This window comes from Terrapene carolina, unplaced genomic scaffold (assembly GCF_002925995.2).
Source record: "Terrapene carolina triunguis isolate 2854851 unplaced genomic scaffold, T_m_triunguis-2.0 Scaffold210, whole genome shotgun sequence".
NCBI classification, from domain to species: domain Eukaryota; kingdom Metazoa; phylum Chordata; order Testudines; family Emydidae; genus Terrapene; species Terrapene triunguis.
In genome coordinates this window covers 36,090,178-36,111,291 of record NW_020664561.1, presented here as the reverse complement: position 1 = coordinate 36,111,291, position 21,114 = coordinate 36,090,178, and the positions used below count along the sequence as shown (strand labels likewise).

Below are 21,114 nucleotides of genomic sequence, written 5' to 3'. Positions count from 1 at the left end.
CTGCTGCCCACTCGCCCTGCAGCCTCTGTGCCCTCTGCTGCCCACTCAGCCTGCAGCCTCTGCACCCCCCCTGCCCCTGCAGCCTCTGTGCCCTCTGCTGCCCACTCGCCCTGCAGCCTCTGTGCCCTCTGCTGCCCACTCGCCTTGCAGCCTCTGTGCCCCCTGCTGCCCACTCGCCCTGCAGCCTCTGCACACACACCCCCCCCGCAGCCTCTACACACACACACCCCCCGCCGCCTGCCCTGCTCCCCCCCCCCGCTCACCCGGCAGAGGGAGAACTGCGAGAGCTCCACGTGGAATTAAACACAGCCCCCCTGCTCCGTGGGGGAGGAGGGAGCGGGGGAGGGGGAGGGACTCTGGCTGCTAGAGGCCCTAGTGGCTGCGAGCAGCTGTCAATCAGGCCAGGCGTCCAATCAGACGCGCCGCACAAGGGGAAGGGGGAAATCCCGGACATTTCTACTTAATTAGAAATCCCCCCCGGACGGCCATTTAACACTGAAAAAGCCGGACATGTCCGGGGAAACCCGGACGGATGGTAACCCTAGATTAATATGTTCAAATAACATTTTATTCTACTTTGATATGAGACCACTTTAACTGGCAGAGGTAAAAGAAAAAGTTCAGCACGTACTCTACTGCTTGAATTAAATTCAAAATGATATGTTTTCACCCAATCTTATAGATCACTTGTCTGCCTTCGCTCTTCCACATTTATATTGCTGTCAAAGGTTCACCAAGAGACAACAAATATCAGGACTTCAATATCATTAAACAACATCCAGTCCAGCATGGAAAATCCATCATTCACTTAAAGGAAGTTTTCTGATTGAAGTTAAGGTTTACAGAACAAACATTGTAACAATAAGAGACTTAAAGTTCTGTAATTGTACAATAATTATATGAGATTCGCCTTTATTAAGACTACATGGTTTGACAACATACCTGCACCAACTGATCTAGTATTTTCAGACAATGTTCTCGCTTCTCATCTTCCTGCTTATAACTCAAAATACATCTAACAAGAGGACAAACAAGATTCCAACCCATACTCTTGACAATAACCTGTAAATCAGATTTACAGAGAAAACAGGCCAAAATTTAGCGGATTTAAAATACAATCCTAAATGAATACATATATACATCAAAAAGAATCAATAGATTATGGATGACAAACAGATGAATGATAGATGACATCAAGAAGGCTCAGGTGTTTAATGCCTAGTTTACTTCAGTTTTCACTAAAAAAGTTAATTGTGACCAGATGCTTAATATTAATAAGGGGAAAGGAACGCAAGTCAGAATAGGGAAAGAACAGGTTAAACAATTTTTAGATATGCTAAATGTATTCAAGTTGGCAGGGCATGATGAAATTGATCCTAGGGTACTTAAGGAATAGCTGAAGCAATCTCAGCAATTAGCAATTATCTTCAAGAACTCATGAAGGATGGGTGAAGTCTCAGACAACTAGGAAAGGGCAAACATGGTATTTATCTTTATTATATTATAGAGCTGTCTGCTTAATTTTGATACTTGGTAAAATCCTAAAACAAATTATTAAACAATTAATTTGTAAGCACCTAGAGGTCAATAAAGTAATAGCTAACATGGATCAGTCAAGAACAAATCATGCCAAATCAACCTAATTTCCTTCTCTGACAGGGTTACTGGAATAATGCATGGGGGAAAGGCGTAGATGTGACATATCTTGATTTTAGTTCAGCTTATGACACAGTCCCACATGACAATCTCATAAGTAAGGTTGCGAGTCACGGATTCTGTGACTTTCCAGGACCTCCATGACTTCTGCAGATGGCAAGTCTGACTGACCCCAGGGCTGCATGAGCAGCTCAGGCGACCCTGGGGCCAACTGCATTGGTCCGCCCTGGGGCCAGCTGCACCCCCAAACAGTGGCGGTCCTGGGTTGTGCCCCCGAAGTGGCTGCAGTCCTGGGCTGCCCCCCGCCAGCAGTGGCGGAGCCGTCCCCTGCTAGCAGCTGTGGTGGGCGTCCCGGAGCCCCTTCCCCTTCCCCTCTCCCCCCCAGCACCAGCAGGCGTCCCGGAGGCCCCCCCCAGCACCAGCAAGCGCCCCGAGCCTCCCCTCCTCCCCCCCCCCAGCACCAGCGGATGCCCCTGTGGCCCCCGTCCAGAGCAGCAGCTGTGCCCCCAGAGCACACCAGAACACCAAAGATTTAGTCAGAAGTCCACAGTAGAAGTCATGGACAGGTCACGGGGCCAGGAATTTTTCTGTATTGCCCGTGACCTGTCCATAACTTTTACTAAAAAATACCCACGACTAAATCTTAGCCTTACTCTTAAGCAAACTAGGAAAATGTGATCTAGATGAAATTATTATAAGATGGGTGCATAACTGTTTGAAAAACCATACTCAAAAACGTTCACTGTGCAATGGTTCATTGTCAAACTGGAAGGACGTAGCTAGAGGGATCCTGCAGGCGTCTGTCCTGGAATTATTATTTGGATAATGGAGTGGAAAGCATGCTTACACAATTTGCAGACAACACCAAGATGGAGGGGGTTGCAAGCACTTTGGAGGACAGGATTAGAATTCAAAATGACCTTGACAAATTGGAGAATTGGTCTAAAATCAACAAGATGAAATTCAGTAAAGATAAGTGCATAGTATTATACTTAGGAATGAAAAAATCAGATGTACAACTACAAATGGGGAATAACTGGCTGGGTGGTAGTATTGCTGCAAAGAATCTGGGCGTTATAGTGGATCACAAATTGAATATGAATCAACAATATGATGCAGTTGCAAAAAAGGCTAACAACATTCTGGGATGTATTAACAGGAGGGTCGAATGTAAGACACAGGAGGTAACTGTCCTGCTATGCTTGGCACTGGTGAGGCCTTAGCTGGTGTACTGTGTCCAGTTCTGGGCACCACACTTTAAGAAAAATGTGGACAAAGTGGAGAGAGTCCAGAGGAGAGAGAAATAAATGATCAAAAATTTAGAAAACCTAATCTATGAGGACAAGTTAAAAAAACTGACCATGTTTAGGTTTGAGAAAAAAAAGACTGAGGGGAGACCTGACAATAGTTAAGGGCTATTATACAGAGGACAGAGAGCAATTGTTCTCCATATCCACAGAAGATAGGATAAGAAGTAGTCAGATTAATCTGCAGTAAAGGAGATTTAGATTCGATACTAGGAAAAATATTCTAACTATAAAGATAGTTCCAGAGGAGGTTGTGGAATCCTTGTAATTGAAGATTCTTAAGGCAAGGTTAGGCAAATACCTGTCAGGTATGGTCAAGATATATTTGTCCTAACTCCATGCTGGAGGCTTACCTAGATGACCTCTCGAGGACCCCTCCAACCTTGCATTTCTATAATTCTGTGATCACCGCTGGTTGTAACATACCATAGTAATTAACCTGAATACAAAGTTTATCATTACAATGTTCTGGGCATCTCCTTCCTCCTTCCCTATTTGGCAGAATGGATACATATTCTGAAGAGCATTCTCCAAAATATACATTGAATGTTTTTTCTCTTTTGTCAACATAAACTTATGCATTTCCAGGTGTGTATGTGAATGTGCTTTGCAAATAGGGATAGGCAGTGTTCTCACTCTTTCATTGGATGGTAGTAGCAAAATTCCAGGCAAAAATTAGAGAGAACACACTATTTGAGGAAGGAGGTAAACTGTTCTTTTCAGGTCTTAAAATCTTTACTCTAAAATTCAGTGGGGTACAGAGGCTGCAACCAGACTACTTTCCATGAAGTGGGACAATATTATTCCATCCTTCATCACCTTTTCTGACTTCCTATCTATCTCTGTATCCCATATAAGTATGCTCTCCTGGTTTCCCAAACTGGTCATATACTTCTCTGAACTTTCATTCTGTTACTTCCTGTCTGCTCACTTTCTTCTTAAAATCTTGGCCAATTTTAGTCCATCCATCTGGAATTCTCTTTACCCAACAGAGAGTCACTATCATTTTCCCTTTTTAAATTTTGCCTTAAAATCTCTCTTTTCTTTTCTGTTTATCTCACTGGAAAACATTAATGAAAGGGTTTGTTAAGGACACTGTGCCACATATCCTTGTTTAAAGCTAAATAGTACACTGCTCAGGACGTAATATACAAAGTTGGCTTTAATCCACTTCTTCCACTCTTTCTATCCTGGACCAGTTGTGCAGCAACCTGGCTCCCCAACATAAGGCAATGCAGCCTGAGGGCTGCTCTAAGATGCTTCAGCTAACAACAGCTCTAAGGGGCTGATCTAGGAGTCAAGAATTACTGTAGTACAAGGAAGCCCCTGCTTCCTACACTGACAGCCTGGAGTGGTCACATGTAGGAGCCACTAGCATGCCTGTATGACATGAAAGGATCCGCCTACTCTGGGGTGACCTCTTCTGGTTGGCTATGTTTGTTTCAGGTCCAGTAACCATTGCCAAAACAGCTTCACAGAAAGAAGAATCTGAGTCTATACAAACTGTATATGTCTTTCAGTGTATACCTGGTACAGTGCCCTGAAATTGTACATCCTTGTGGGTACTATATGGTATAGGAGGCTTACAAAGATACTAAGAATAAAGCAATGTATAAACAGCTGGAATATGCAAAATTTAACCTATTTACCTATGTGTTTAATGTATACCACTAAAATACACACAGATGCAGATTTAAACTTACCTTATTTTTCTCATTTTGAATTACTTCTAATACTTCTGCTGCATAACCTTCTTCTAAGCACTTCTGGCCTGCTACTTGAAAAAGATTAAAATCTTCTCCTTTGAAATCTTCTTCTTCTAGGATTTGCTACAATGAAAATTTATCTTTAACTTTACATTTATATAATGTAAATCACAAACAAACCCAAATTTGAGTTTAAATACAATTTATTATAGCTGTAGTTTAGTTTTTACTATACCTATGATACATCATTTAGACACTAGAATACTCCTTAGGGAACGCTGCACCAAAAAAGTTAAAAATTCTGCATCAAAAGAGTTAAAAATTCTGCAAAATAACACATAATCACACCATTTTCAATTATTTACTAATATTTTGAAATAAATTACCAAAATAATTGAAAATGGTGTGATTATATTATTATTGTGTTTCTGTGTTATTTTGACAAATAAAATATGCAGAACTTTGCAGAATTTTAAAATTTTTTATTTTTTGGATCAGAATTCCCTCAAGAGTACCAGCATTCTGTGTGGCACAATCTGGGTGCGGGCAGCTCGGTGGGGGTGGCATTTTTCTGCTGCACCGCAGTGGCGCACAATTCCTCAAGGAGTAAAACAGATATTAGTAATTACTACAGAACACATGCCAGTCTCTCAATAACACTTTCCCTGACCTGAGATTACACTAAGTCTTTTGGAGAGGTACATTTTCTTCTACATGCTCCTGCCTATCGTCCAAGAGGCAAGGGGCAGATGCTAGTAGCAGTCCTAGGACAAGAACCAGGGAGCAGGCAATGGAAACTAAACCTGCATGGTCATGAAGAGCGCTATCGAAAGCTCCCCTGCTTTTTTATTTAAATATAGTACAAGCAGATGTAGGCAATGCCAGTTTCTATAACTTTTACTATCTTTTTTAAAAAAGGAAGTTACTTACGCATCTTTGTATAATGGCTTGAAGTTCCTCAGTTGCCATCATATCCTGACTTTGTTCCTATGACACTGAAAAGCTCTGTCATAAGTTAGAGTACAGTACTGAGTCACATATTGTTATAACATTATATTCAATATTATACTGGATTTAAGATGGAGATTAAAAATGATCACATTTTAGCAAGTCCCGACTGGTAAAACAGCTAACAGATGGAGAAATGAGAAAGATTAGTCATTGTTGGGAGAAGTTAAGGAGGCTGAATGAAAGAACACGAGGGAAAAGAGAAAAAAGTTCAGAAATGCAGGGTGTTCTTTCATTCCACCACCTCCTGTGCATGCAGCCACTGCTATTGCTTATTTATAGGAGACGAGAAAGAGCATGCATACTGTACCTAGAGAGAGGAATTGTCCAACTATTAACAGAAAGTCCATTGCATAAGGATCAAAATTCCTTTACTGTCTTTGTGGAACAAAAATGAAATAGATGTGATGTGACACAATCAATAGGTTGTATAGGTTACAGATTCAGAATATCATAGCTATAGAATCAGTTTTTGAGGCATAAGATTTTGCGAGGCAGTTGTGGCACCCTAAAACTTCAATGTTGCAATTGGGGATAAATGATTTGCTGTTGAAGAAAGTAATCATCATATATAGTATATATAGTTTATTTGCTCTATGATTGGAATGTAGGATATTGTTTGTTTCTTTTTACTGTCTAGACATTTTTATTAAATCAAAGCTCCGTCACTGCTAAATTTAATCCAGAAGTATATCTTGTCATTTAGGTGTTGGTATCTTTAAACCTACTAATGAATTTTAAGAGAGCCTGACCGACACAATGGGCTAGACACTATGCTAGCCTTTCACCTGTAGAGGGAGACGGTCTCAAATCGTTCCCATTGAAGGCAATAAGACTACTCACATGCATAAAATTAAGCACATGCTTAAATCTCTACATAATCAGGATCACCGCCTAATGCCTACTGGACACTTGTAAATCTCATTTTTATTTAATAGTAAAAAAAAAGCCTGAGGATTTGTTATGCCTACATTTGGGCATGCAAGCACTGTGTCTGTACACACATCCAGTGATTTTGCATGCAAATTGCGAGTTCAGTGCCTAAATACCTATCTGAAACATGTAATCTTGATATTTATGCAACATACACAGGTGCACAATTGTACACACATTTTTATATACTGTCCTCATGCATTCCATTTCAAATCTTGGCCTCACCTATCTCACATGATATATTTAAATAACTACCATACGTTAATTTGGTCCATAAAATGAACAGCATTAAGTCGAATTGTACTAAAAGCATCCAAACTTGGATTTAGATTACTACAAGAATAAATGTAAGTACGCTATCAATATAGTGAAAAGTAAATTAGTCTATCGCATTTTATTTCACTGTGTTCCAACACTGAACCTAGACTTGTCAGTTTTACTTTGCAGTTCTCATTGCCCCATAAGTGCTGGAACTGGGAGTGCTGCCACACCCCCCGTCTTGAAGCAGTTTCCCTTATATAGAGTTTAGTTTGGTTCAATGGCTCTTAGCACCCCCCCTATAAAAACTGTTTCAGCGTTAGGGTTGCCAATTTTGGTTGGACGTATTCCTGGAGGTCTCATCACACCACAATCGTTAATTAAAGCTTAATCTTTCATTCCAGGCCAATCCCTGCATTGCACTAGCACGTGCTGTTGTGTTTGGGTTCACAACACTGCAAGAGCAATGGTGACATTCCCCCAGAACTATTTTAATTTGTTTTAAAACAAATGTATAGTCTCTATTTGGGGCCCAAAGTAACTTGACAACATCAATAAGGCCCAAATCATGCACTGAGCTCTGTGCTGCTGTAGTGGTGTACTGACTCAGGGCTCATTGCAGGATTGGGGCCTAAGTGATTAATCCAGTTGTCAGTGATATCTTATTCTTTTCCCTGACTTCAGTGAAAGCTGGACAGGTCCCTAAGTCATTATGAAAAATTACATATTAGCTATACTTGACAAACTCCCTTCACTCATTTATAACATTTTATTTTTCACCCATTTTGATTTCAGACTTGACACACATGCTCTCCATAAGAACAGTCATACTGGGTCAGATCAATGGTCCATCTAACCCAGTATCCTGTCTTCCAACAGTGACCAATGCCAGGTGCTTAAGAAGAAATGAGCAGAACAGGGCAATTATTCATTCCCTGTCATCCACTCCCACAGCAGTCAGAGACTAGACACACCCAGAGCATGGGATTGTATCCCTGACCATCTTGGTTAACAGCCATTGATGGACCTGTCCTCCATGAATTTATTTCATTCTTTTTTAAATCTAGTTATGGTTTTGGCCTTCACCCCCCCGCACATCCCCTGTATTTCTAGTATAGGCTCTGTTCTGAACTTTAAATTGAAAGCTATTTGAGTTATTTAACTTTTCCCCCCAGTCTCCAAATGGATAACTCCAAACACAAGAAATTTCACTGGAGTTTGGGGGTTACTTAAAGGATCCGAACACCAATGAAAAATGCGACTCAGTGAGGGAATTTATTCCACACAGCTGTAAGTGCCTAAAAAGGATTAAAGCACCCGGCAACCTCCATACACTTTGGGACACTGAAGCATCCGCATCGCCACTAGCCACACTTTGGGTCTGGGGAGGATGGGCTGTATGGGATCTTCTTAGACAAGGTTCAGCACAGTAGGTGGGATTATAACCCATGCATTGAGTCACATCAGACACTGCTCAATACCCCTCGGCCTAAATAAAACTGGTGTCTCTTAAAGCAAATCAATAAGCAGATCGCCGTCCCCGCCAGGGGCCACTGCTGCGGGGGCATCGCACTGAAGGAAGAGAAAGAGGGAGGGAGACCGTGTGGGTCGCTCACAGCGGAGGCTGTAAACGGGCCTGCGAGCTCCAGTCCTCCAACAACGGAGGCGGGCGGGTCGTTAGGGGGGGTCTCCTCAGCCGCCCCTCTGAACCGGCTCTAGGGGACATGTCTGGGGAGCTGCCCCAGTGAGGCTCGGCTCGGCCCCGGTACCCGCCATGAAGAGAACGTGCCGGGAGAGGAATAAGGGCCCCTCCGCCAGGGGGCTAAACCCCGCGGCAGCAGCCGCTCCCCCCGGCAGCGTGACGCGTCCTTCTCCCCACCCCACCCCCGGCGGCGCGGCAAGGACTGCGCGGCGCCTGCCTCCTACCTAACGTGCGTCCGCAGGGGCCGCCCCGGATCGAGCCCCGTGTGCCCAGTCTCAGGCTCCGCCTCCCCCGGCGCCGCGGCGGGTGAGAGGTCAGGCGGGGAGGGCGATGATGATGGCGGCGGCGGAGCAGCTGCGGGTCGGTGTGAAGGCGAGATCCAGCCGGAGACGCGCAGGTAGGATTAGTACCACACAGCCCCCCCCGCTTCCCGGCCTCGTGGCCTCGTCCTCCCCACCCCCTCCCCGGCTCAGCGCAGGGGACTGACCCAATCCGTCCTCGCGGGGGGGAGGGGGGGTGTTAGTGGTTGGCATAAACAGATTAAGCAATTGCTTAGGGCCTCAAGCAGCTCAAGGGCCCCCCATTATTAGGGGGGCATTATTAGTGTTGAGGGGGGCAAAAATATTCCAGTTTAGGGCTCCCAGAGTACTAGCACCAGCACTGGGGGGACTCTGTGGCTGGCCCTGGCCCCAGCCCTGAGGTATGGCTATCCCCACCCCTGGCCTGGTGGTGTGGTGTGCCCTGGCCACGGTATTATCCTGTAACTATATCATGGGTAGGGCACTACCAAATTCACATCTGTGAAACACGTGTCATGGACTGTGAAATCTGGTCTTGTGTGTGCTTTTACCCTATACTATACAGATTTCACAGGGGAGACCAGCCTTTCTCAAACTGGGGGTTGCGGTATTTGCCACCCTTACCTCTGCACTGCCTTCAGAGCTGGGCAGCCAGAGAGCGGCAGCTGCTGACCCAGGGCCCAGCTCTGCAGGCAGCAGCGCTGAAGTAAGACTGGCAGTGCCATACCATGCCATCCTTGCTTCTGCACTGCTGCTGGTGGCAGCACTGTCTTCAGAGCTGGGCTCCTGGCCAGCAGCCCAATTCTGAAGGCAGTGCTGCCGCCAGCAGCGCAGAAGTAAGGGTGGCAATACCACGACCGCCCTGCAATAACCTTGCAACCCCCAACAATCCCCTTTTGAGTCAGGCCCCGTACAGTTATAACACTGTGACATTTCAGATTTAAACATTTGAAATCATGAAATTTCCATTTTAAAAAATTCTATGACCATAAAATTGACCATAATGGACCATGAATTTGGTAGGGCACTAATCGTGGGCCATGGTGGAAATTTCCATGTCTCGTTGTTGGCGAAGCTTAGCAAAAGGGGACTTAGCTTAGTCTGCATCCCAGGGAAGAGGGGATGTTGGACAATGTTGATGTAAGGCACTTGGCATTAAGCCACATGCACCAGCATCCACGAGAGCCACATGTGTTGCTCCTTTAGGGATGTGGCTTGTTGGCTGCAGCTTTTACTTTTACTTGCTTCCATGTGAGGACCCCATTGTGCAGCACCATTAAGGATGGTGTCAACCTAAGTTGTTTGAAACTAAACAAATAAAACAAGCCTATTTTCTGATCAAGTACCATTTAAATGGCATGTTTTGAAAAAGTGTTAAGTGTTAAAAAAACAAAAACAAAAATCTCCCCTTTTTTACATAATTCTTTTCTGCTCCTCTTTCTGTATAGAAGTTTCTTTTCAAAAGGGAGTGACTGACTACAAGGGAAACAGTGAAATTGCTTTGTGTCAAGTGCTGTCAGCTGCACAAAGAAGACAAGCTGGGGAGGCAGAAAGATATTGGAGGAGGGTTGGGTCTTTTGGGGGGCTTGGTTCTAAAACTTTTTTTAGTTACAGGAAACTTAGGTTGCATCTACACTAAGAATTTATCTGAAATTTCCTACACCTTCTGCCACTTGTGCTAGCAATGGGTTAGGGAAGAGAAGCTAGTGTAGGTCAAACTCCTGTTAAAGTCAGCAGTGTTCCACATAGGTGTAGGTGTCTGTGCATGTGGCGCTTGTTGCAGAATCGGGGGTCATATTATTTCACCTGTTCAGAGCAGATTCAGCCAACATCAGGGGGCAGAAAAAACAGTGGCAGCCAGTGCCTTGTCTACATTAGCATTTCCACAGTTGCTATCACCACTGGAATTACAATGGTGGGAAATGTTACGGAAGAATCCCTAGGAAATACAGTTGGCACAAAATCTTCAGGCAGAAATGTGACACCACCATTCCCAGTTGATAGTGTCCCCTTAACTTGTTTTTTTTGGACAATGTACAGGACTAAAATGATTTATTCCTCCCTGCCCTGTAGTTCACCAGTAGATACTGTGCCAACTTATTATTTGGTCTTGCTGCTGAGTATTTAGTTAAAAACTGCTGCAGCTATCCATTTAGACGCCCCCAGAAGCACAGGTTTCCAAACAGTTGCTTATGGTTTGGCTTGTGTGCAAATATGTCTTCCTTGAGGCCATTTATGTATGGAAACATATGAGCCACAAATGGATGTTTTGTTATTTTGAAAGTTAAAAGGTACATTGATTTATATATTATTTTATTACTAGGAAATAAACAATCAAGTATTTTGAAAAATGAAGATGTAGCACAAAGGTATGATATCTAACTAATGTTATACAGTAATAGCAATTGTTTACTTTACTTTAGAGTTCTCTCTTCTTTATAGAATGTCTTTGTGCTTTTTCAGAAACTTCAATAACTATATATAGGAGATGCTAAATATTATTAGAATAATAGGTAAGTTTGTCTGCTATTCAGCACTGTAAGATGCTTTAAGCAACCCCGCAGATTTGTCTTGAGTTATCATATGCCTACCTTATCCTAAGGTAACAATTAATTACATTCACAAACTTAAGAGTGCCAAATGTTGCATAGTCAAGCATTCAGAAGTTAGGAAATGCCAGTATTAGAGCTGTCTGCAATCTTAATTTGACCTCTTTGTGTGTATGATTACAGTCTTTAATTGCACAAATACTTGCTATTTTTTTCCACAGGACCCCTGCCTATTCAGTGCACAGACTGGACAGTGCTCACGTAATGAGAAACCCCATTAAATAATTTGTTTTCTCCTCATTGTTTGGTGTGTGGTCTCAGGCATTATTTACTGCACGCTATTCAAATCTTGCTCTGATTACAGAATTCTTACTTCCTCATGGGCTTTTATGTGGTGCTCATCACTGAAGTCTCTGAATGTTTCACGAACAATTTATTTTCACAACACCCTTCAGCTCAGAGGAGGTATTATCATCTCCATTTTGCAGATGGGAAAATGAGGCACAGAGGTATTAAGGACGAAAGTATCCATGAATTTTGAGTTGCCCATTTTGAGATTCCCAGGGCATTTTTAGAGTACTTAGCATTATATAGTACCATATATGTTCAAAGCACAGCTTACATTGACTTCAGTTGTAGCTGTGACTGCTCAGTGCTTATGCAGATCAGACCCCCGGGTCTCAAGTTAGTCACCCAGAAAGTGAGGAACACATGATTAGGTTTTGTACAGGTAACCTCAGTTCTCGCATTTCTTAACTTTTGAGAGCTTGACTTTTCAATCTTAACATTCTTTTAATTTAGTTTTTTATGTGTTTCCTAGGTTTTTTAAAGAAAGCAAACTGAAAAAAACAAGTTCCATCATGTGGAACTTCCAGCAGCAAGGTTATAACTCGACTTGAATTTTTGTTGGTAAACATTGATTTCACCATACACATGCAAACCAGCAAAAACATTATTTCAATTGATTATGACTGAAATTTACGGATAGGCAAAGTAAGAAAAATGGTGCTTGAGAGCTTATTTGAGTTTGCTTTAAGGATATTCACTTTGTCAACATCACATGTCAAAATATACTGTCTGTGTTTTAATGGTTATAAAGTTTTTAACTTTTTGAATCTCAGTATCTGCTGTCATTAAATAATTATTGTCTTACTCCCCCTCTTGTCTGATCTCCATAATTTCCCACACTTGTGAACATTGAAATAGATAAAAATAGAAAAAAATGTTAAAACTCATCATTTTGTGCAACTGTGAAAATTTAAATCTGTAAAAATCGAGAAAAAGATGCTTAAAAATACACATTCATATTATCCATTGAAACTATTAAAAACAAAACAGAACTCTGCCATGGCTGGTTGTAATCTTTAGATGTATAGCACAGACTTCTGCCTCTTGAGCTAATGGAATAATTGGTAGGAGCAGTATGTTGTCATCCTCAACATGGTTCAGACACTAGAGGGGGATGAGATGCATGCTGTGCCATTGAGCTTCACAGATATTTGCTGACAGCAGAGGAATGGTGAGACTTGGGAATCTTGGGTTCCATTCCAGTCTCTAGAGGGGGGTATGCTGTGGTGGGCATGTATCCTTCTGCCCCTGTTCCTTCCAACCTGTCTCTGTCTGAGTTCTTTTCATTACCTTCCTAGGCTCTTCATCCCAGTCCCAATCTTCTTGTCCAGCCAGCTGTTCCACCTAAGGGCATGAAGGTTTTTGCTATTAAAAGAAAAATGTCACCCACTAACCAGAGTACGTGTGGGAAAACATTTACATGCTGCTTTTCTTACAGTCCTGACTTCTGGATGTTGTGCTTCATTTACTAAATCTTTTGCCTTTTACTTGGGCACTGGTTCAGAGTTACATATTAATCCTGTTGCAATGATGTATTTACTTCCCAAATGAACTGTTTTCTCCAATAAAGATTGTTCAGACTGCCTGTGGGAGAAGGCCTGGATACTTCTCCAAGAACTTGGGGGGCGGAATGCCAAACCAAGTTTGGAAAACTCACTTAATGGTTCCTGGTTGCCACAAAATTCTAGTCTAAGTGGAATACATTGCTGTGTGAGGTCATAGTAGCAAAATGCATACCAGAGCATTAAAATGCTACACTTTGTATAGGAGAGAGACAAAAGATATGTTTGAGAGAATTGTGTATGGTAAAGTGCCGTCTATGTAATTCAATATTTACTCTATTGTAGGAGGGCAGCACTTGAGGCTGCTATTAGAAAGAAGTTTGAATATGAGAAAAAAGCTCTGCGTGTTGTTGAACAGCTATTGGAGGAAGATATTACAGAAGAGTTCCTCGTGAATTGTGTACGTGTTTCTTTTGCAAGTTCTTATACTAATTTGAGTCTCTAGTCTCTCTTTGCCAGAAACTGGGAATGGGCGACAGGGTGGATCACTTGATGGTTACGTGTTCTGTTCGTTCCTTCTGAAGCACCTGGTATTGGCCACTGTCGAAAGACAGGATGCTGAGCTAGATGGACCTTTGGTCTGACCCAGTATTGCCGTTCTTATGTTCTTAAAGTTCTTTTTAATTCTTGTAGCAAATTTGTTAGGGTAATAACCATTCAATCATCCAGTTTCTCTTTCAGTGCTAATGTACCCTCCTCTGTTCTTGCTTTTAATATTTCCACTGTGAAAATATGTCTTATTTTTAAAGGCCTGGTTTTGCCAGCCTTACTCATGATGAGTATTGCTTACTTAGGTGAGTAGTTCCACTGCCTTTAGTGGCTCATGGATTCCAGATTGATGAGTGTGGTGTAAAAAGTTAGGATCAGATCATCTCCTCTGTGGGAAGGGGCTTTAGAGAAAGGCCCCATGATACCACCCTTTGCCCCATATGACTTCCCTGGCACCACAGCTTCACTAGAGCAATTCAAGGACTACCCGTGTTGTGGTTTCCCCAGGTGAGGCTCTGCAGAAAAGATAATACAGCTCCAGGTTGTATATCTTTTCTGGCTACTCCCAGTTGGCCCTGCAGAACTTAATATGTGGCTGAGCTTCCTCTGCACACAGTAGGAGAGAGAGCCATGTGCAGAGGGCCTGCTCTGAATCCATATATATATATGATATGATAAAATATATGATCTGATATGATCCAGGTCACAGATAGTATTATTCAGCATGATGTAAGGGATGTAGAATCTGGTCCATGGGGAATATATTATGTTGCAGGCATTAGCATGAAAGTGTTAAACTGAAACACTCTTGTGAAGATACCCGACAAATGCTCTATTATATTTTATCTCATGTATATGTTATATGTATATGATCTGGGCAAACATTTTTGCAGTTGAATCTGAGTTCAGCTTCTGTAAAACAAGTTCTCTTCTACTTGGTGCTGAACATTTTTGGCAAGGTATGTACCATGGCTTGGGTACTCTTGAAAAATATTTAGCTGGACAGACTTACCAAAAACATCCATATTTTGGGTGTACCTTTTCTTCAAATTGTGCCCAAGGCCATAAGCACAGTTATTTTACTCAGTATTCATCACTTAAACAATAATATAAATGTAAAAGCATGAAAAGTGTCACTAGATTTATAATGTGTACCATGTAAAAAGTGTCAATTAAGCTATATACACAGTGGAAATATTAGCCATTTACTGACAGAGAGGGAAACTGCGGAAATAACTTTATCACAAAGTTATCTAAGTAAAAATATAAGATGTTGATAATAGTACTGTCTATACACTTGCTCTCATCTCTTACTATGTGTGCTTACCCCATTACCATTCTTAATCTTTTAACTTCTGCTTTTTAAATAGTAGTGGTTTTACTAATTTTTTTTATGAACAAACTTAAGCATTCATGTACTTCTGAGTTTTGAGAGTGAATGCTTTTAAAGTAAGTCTGTTGAACTATTTTCTAATGATTTTAGGGAAGTTTTATTACCCCATCTCACTATAAGGATGCTGTGGAGGAGCGTTTTATCATCAAACTCTGTGGCTATCCCTTATGTCGAAATGGGCTAGAAAATGTAAGTTCCTTTTTAATTAATATTTTGATGTTAAGAGCTCTTGAGCCTTTCTTTATTTTATCCATTCTCTCTTTGTCATTCTAATCATCTGAGCAGGAAACATTCTGTGTTACTCCCAGGTGAAGGTCCTGTTGCTCCCCCCTAAAATCTCTCTTAATTAAGGGGAAAGATTGAATTTGCTTATTTGGCTATCACTACTGCATGACTGAATCCTTTGTCATCTTTGTAAACTGACAAAGAATAATATGGATTAAACAGTATGGATTCATGACTCCAGCTGTGCAACAGGAAAAGTTTATTTCCCATCCTAGAGTTTTCTTTTCAGTGAAAGCACATATCTCCATGGGAAAAGAGGCTTATAATGTTTAAAGACAATATTTCCCCATGGATACATTTTAGAACTCTTTGTCACTTGTCTGGATGGGATGGCTTCATAGGAGCCTCACTACTGTGGTGTTATTTTGGGGGACTCGGAGTGATCGCAGAGGTATAGATCTATCTGCATAGGCCCTCAGGAAGCATAAATGAGACTTCAGAGTGTGAAGTACAGTTACATAAACTGTGTTGTAATGCTAGCTGCAGTATAGTAGGTAACTAGTTAAATCTGTTTAATGCTTTTCTATTACAAGTAGGAAATAACACTTCCTAGATTTAAAAAGTAACATTAATGCTCTCAATCCCTAAATTTGACACTTTAAGTAAGTAAATTTCCATGGTACTGGTATTCATACTCTGACATCTAGATCTACTTGTTTCTGGAGTTTAATCTCTCTATTAATGTCATATCATAATACAAAATAGGACTAGCCTCTGTTGTACAATTGAAGTCTTATGACAATAGTATCAATTTAGTAATTCCAGTATGGCAAATATAGTCAGGAAAAGAAAAAATAATCTGTGTTCTCCTTAAACTAAAGTGAAAGATCTATGTCTTACATGTTTCTAAGACTCTTATTTCCATGGGATAAAAGTGCTATTTAGCATAAGATTTTCTAGATCAAATGTTAAAGATATTGCTAATTTCATAGATTTGGACACTGCATCTAATCATTAGCTCCAACTCATGCTTTATAACGTATAAGAAAGTCTATTTTGTGGGGGTTTTGGGGGATGCAATTTCTGTTACATGTTTGAAATACTTCAATTAAATACTGATGACAGATGACCAGATTGTGTCATCCAATACCTTCATACAGAGTGGAGGATGCTCTGTGTGTGGTTGCACATGATGGGTAGTGTCAAACACCTTTAGCACTATTGTCTCCCTTCCTAACACTCGGCAAAGAGCTCTCTACTGGGTCGGGTTTATGTGTTAGAAGGGAGGAAATCTCTCACATGGTCCTTCCTCTGGCTCCACAGAGATTTACCTGGGCTACTATTTTATCTGCTCCGTGGAGCCATCTCTGTGGTAGTCAGAGGCCATGACTTGTAGGACAGCTTCATAGGAGCCTCACCAATGTGGAGTTAGAGTGGGGGACTCACAGCTAGCACAGAGGCCTCCTGCAGCTCTCCATACAACAGTTTAAACAGTTGGTTTAAAACAAAAGATTGATCTGAAGTTATTATCCTGGTCTCATTGGTAAGTGTGTTCCTTTTTAGGTGCCAAAACAGAAGTACAGAGTTTCAACAAAAACAAACAAAGTTTATGATATTACAGAAAGAAAGGTAAGGTTTCAAGTCTTCCTCTAACATGTATCTAATTTTGTCTCCTACATTTATTTTTGCAACGGCTTTCTTACCAAACCTTGTTCAATCACCAATGTACATTTTGTTATTAGCAAAATGGGTTTTACAAACCTGTAGAGTATAAAATAGATAACCACTCTGTCTCTAGATGCTACCTACCTTTGAAAGGAAAATGCTATATTATGCTTATATTTAAAAGGAACACAGTGCAGACAGTTGCAATCCAACAGAAAGATCTTATTTGCATGTAAATTCAAATCTGACAATACTGATATATTGCAGATACATTTGTGAGCAGGTGGCTTTCTCAGCCTCCTCCAAATCAAAGATTACATAGTTTTCATAGGGTCAAAGTTCATCCCCATCATACAGTTGGATTTTTATTGACAAAGAAACTAACAACAGCGTAGCACAAATTCCATCCTAAGCCCACCAACAGCTTGACTACTCCTAGTGTTCTTTTTTGATTACTCTGCAATTTAGACCCTATTTCTAGGCAACTGCTCCCTTATATTAGGTACAGAGTTCATAATCTGTTTGCAATAGTGAATCAAAGGCATCCCTTGGCATTTCCCAGCGGGATCTATGCAGAATAGCACTGCCAGCCTATCATATGAGCCGAGAGTTTTCTCTCTCTTCTCTCCATACATAATGTCCATACTGGGTCAGAGCAGTGATCCGTCTAGCCCTGTATCCTGTCTTCTGACAGTGGCCAGTGCCAGATGCATCAGAGGGAATGAATAGAACAGGGCAATTTCAAATGATCCATCCCCTGTCATCCACTCCCAGCTTCTGGCAGTTGGAGGTTTAAGGACACCTGGAGCATGGGGTTGTGTCCCTGATCATCTTGGCTAATAACCATTGACAGTTTTATTCTCCATGAACTTACCTAATGCTTTTTTGAAGCTAGTTATAATTTTGGCCTTCGCTGTATCCCATGGCAATGAGTTCCTCAGGTTGACTGCATTGGGTGAAGAAATTCTTCCTTTTTTTGTTTTGTTTTAAACCTGCTGCCCATTAATTTCATTGGGTGACTCCTGGTTCTTGTGTTATATGAAGGGGTAAATAACACTTCCTTATTCACTTTCTCCACACTATTCATAATTTTATAGACCTTTGTCATATCCCCCCCTTAGTTGTTTCTTTTTCTCAGATGGACAGTCCCAGTCTTTTAAGCGCTCCTTGCATATCTCTAATCATTTTTGTTGCTCTTCTCTGTACCTTTTCCAATTCTAATATATCTTTTTTTGAGATGGGGTGACCAGAACTGCATGCAGTATTCAAGGTGTGGGCATACGCTGGATATATATATATAGTAGCATTATGATATTTTCTGTTTTATTGTCTATTCCTTTCCTAATTGTTCCTAACACTCTGTTAGCTTTTTTGACTGCTGCTTCACATTGAGTGGATGATTTCAGAGAACTATCCACGATGATTCCAAGCTCTTTCCTGAGTAGTAACAGCTTATTTAAACCCTGTAATTTTGTATGTATAGTTGGGATTATGCTTTCCAATGTGCATTATTTTGCACTTACCAACTTATAGTTCATCGGCCATTTTGATGTCCAGTCACCCAGTTTAGTGAGATTCCCTTTGTAACTCTTTGCAGTCTGCTTTGGACTTAACTATCTTGAGTAATTTTGTATCATCTGAAATTTAGCCACCTCACTGTTCACCCTTTTTTCCAGATCATTTATGAATCTGGTGAGCTGCATCTTACAGGTGTGGTCAGATGTTTGGCTGCGTGTGTGTGTTCTTTCTGCGTGCTGTACTGACCCTGGCCAGATAGCCCGTATAGAAGGCTCCAATTTAAACTGCCCAATAGATCCACAGACTCAGGTCGTAGCGAAGGCACTTGGTCAGGTTTATTGTTAATGAAGCACGGTCCTAATGTCCTGGATCAATGGTTACAGGTACACTAACACATGTATGCCTGTTGCAATGGACTAGCTGAGTTAATGGCGGGACTTTCCATTATCCCCTAGGCCAGCCAAAGACACTTCCTCTGAGATAAATTTTTATACACAGATACAAATAAGTTATGTATTACCCCTGACGGATTTGGGTGCCACCCATTACCGTATACATGTTGCTTAGATCAAAACATCTCTATCCATCATGCTGTCATCCTGACCTTATCTTTAGGATGGGCCAGTGTGTTCCTGTTATCTTTGGGGAATGTGTTTGGTATCGAGGTGTTCTGGTACTAGGGTTGCCAGGTGTACAGTTTTCGACTGGAACGCCTGGTCGAAAAGGGACCTTGGTGGCTTCGGTCAGCACCGCTCACCGGGCCGTTAAAAGTCCAGTCGATGGCACAGTGGGGCTAAGGCAGGTTCCCTGCCTGCCGTGGCTCCGCTTAGCTTCTGGAAGCAGCGGCATGTCCCCCCTCTGGCTCCTACGTTTAGGGGCAGCCAGGGGGCTCCACACGCTGTACCTGCCGGGAACTGCAGCCAATGGGAGCTGTGGGGGCAGTGCCTGCGGACGGGGCAGCACGCAGAGCCACCTAGCCATGCCTCCGCGTAGGAGCCGGAGGGAGGACATGCCGCTGTTTCCGGGAGCTGCTTGAGATAAGCACCACCCGGAGCCTGCACCCCTGACCCCTCCCGCACCTTCCCCAGCCCTGATCCCCCCCCCTCTGAACCTCAGTCCCAGCCTGGAGCACCCTCCTACACCCTAAAGCCCTCATCCCCAACCCCACCCTAGAGCCCGCACCCTCAGCCAGAGCCCTCACCCCCTCCTGCAACCCAACCTCCTGAGCCAGTCCAGTGAAAATGAGTGAGTGAGGGTGGGGAGAGCGAGCGATGGGGGGGGGAGAATGGAATAAGCAGGGGACAGGACCTCAGAGGAGGGGTGGGGCAAGGGTGTTCGGTTTTGTGTGAGTAGAAAGTTGGCAACCCTATTTGGTACCATCTTTCTGGAATGTTTGCTTATATATTTTTATGCCTAGCACTACTTAGGAATGTGTGTTTTTGCAATATCAGCCATGTTCTTGCCAGATTCTGTGAGCAGGGGCTGCCTCTTGCTCACAGCTTAACTTTGCTTTATATTAGCAAGTTTTAACCATTACTTTAGCTCAGGCCTTTGATACGAGGGCTTATATTTCAGGCCCTCTTCCTACTACAACAGGAAGCACTAACCACCTTGCAGAACAAGGTCCATTCACTGCTTAAACTGTTCTTCCATCTACCTTTTAAAATCTTTAGTATTTTATTTAATTCCTCAATCTTATACCTTTATGGGGATGGGGAAGTGTTGTGGTGCAGAGTAAAATAAAGTGGCAGGAATTGCAGGTATAATCTTATATTCGGCATTCTTTGAACTTCATGTTTTGAGATACGGAGCAAAGGATGCAGCAAAGAGTCCTGTGGCACCTTATAGACTAACAGACATATAGGAGCATGAGCTTTCGTGGGTGAATACCCACATCTTCGGATGCATGTAGTGGAAATTTCCAGGGGCAGGTATAAATATGCAAGCAAGAGTGAGTAAGGCTAGAGACAGGGCCGGCTCTGGCTTTTTTGCCGCCCCAGGCAAAAAAGCCTCCCGCCGCCCTGCCCCCCTCCCCCACGCGGCAGGGGAGGGCGGCGAGCCCCGCCGGGGCTCCGCTTTCCCCGGCGGCCAGAGGCTGCGCCGGGGGGAGGGCGGCAAGCCCCGCCGGGGCTCTGCTGTCCCCGGCGGCGAGCCCCGCCGGGGCTCCGCTGTCCCCGGTGGCCAGAGGCTGCGCCGGGGGGAGGGCGGCGAGCCCCGCCGGGGAGGGCAGCGAGCCCAGTCGCGGCCCCGCTCTCGGGCCGGAGCGCCGCGCCGCCCCCCTCCAGGTGCCGCCCTAAGCACCAGCTTGGTGGGCTGGTGCCTGGAGCCGGCCCTGGCTAGAGATAACGAGGTTAGTTCAATCAGGGAGGATGAGGCCCTCTTCTAGCAGTTGAGGTGTGAACACCAAGGGAGGAGAAACTGCTTTTGTAGTTGGCTAGCCATTCACAGTCTTTGTTTAATCCTGAGCTGATGGTGTCAAATTTGCAGATGAACTGA

General features: G+C 42.9%; 2 protein-coding genes across 10 annotated transcripts in view; one reads left to right on the top strand and one right to left on the bottom strand.

Moving 5' to 3' along the window:
• Positions 1–8,863, bottom strand: part of LOC112109871 (glomulin) — a 42,201-nt gene extending 33,338 nt beyond the window's left edge. For 2 of the 6 annotated variants that reach the window (XM_029912340.1, XM_024204583.3), the window contains exons 1-3: positions 5,600–5,856; positions 4,667–4,792; positions 943–1,062 (exon numbers count right to left, since the gene is read on the bottom strand). In XM_029912340.1, the coding sequence (XP_029768200.1) occupies positions 943–1,062; positions 4,667–4,792; positions 5,600–5,641 (288 nt within the window). In that variant the 5' untranslated portion in view covers positions 5,642–5,856. Of the gene's footprint in view, positions 1–942; positions 1,063–4,666; positions 4,793–5,599; positions 5,857–5,987; positions 6,501–8,794 lie in introns of those variants that run through there. The other 4 variants (XM_024204579.3, XM_024204581.3, XM_024204580.3 and 1 more) reach the window with 4 other exon arrangements.
• Positions 8,810–21,114, top strand: part of LOC112109870 (putative RNA polymerase II subunit B1 CTD phosphatase RPAP2) — a 73,666-nt gene continuing 61,361 nt past the window's right edge. For all 4 annotated transcript variants that reach the window (XM_026655389.1, XM_024204576.2, XM_024204574.2 and 1 more), the window contains exons 1-5: positions 8,810–8,967; positions 11,193–11,238; positions 13,614–13,728; positions 15,301–15,399; positions 16,999–17,064. In XM_026655389.1, coding sequence (XP_026511174.1) covers positions 8,901–8,967; positions 11,193–11,238; positions 13,614–13,728; positions 15,301–15,399; positions 16,999–17,064 — 393 coding nt within the window. In that variant the 5' untranslated portion in view covers positions 8,810–8,900. The remainder of the gene's footprint in view (positions 8,968–11,192; positions 11,239–13,613; positions 13,729–15,300; positions 15,400–16,998; positions 17,065–21,114) is intronic.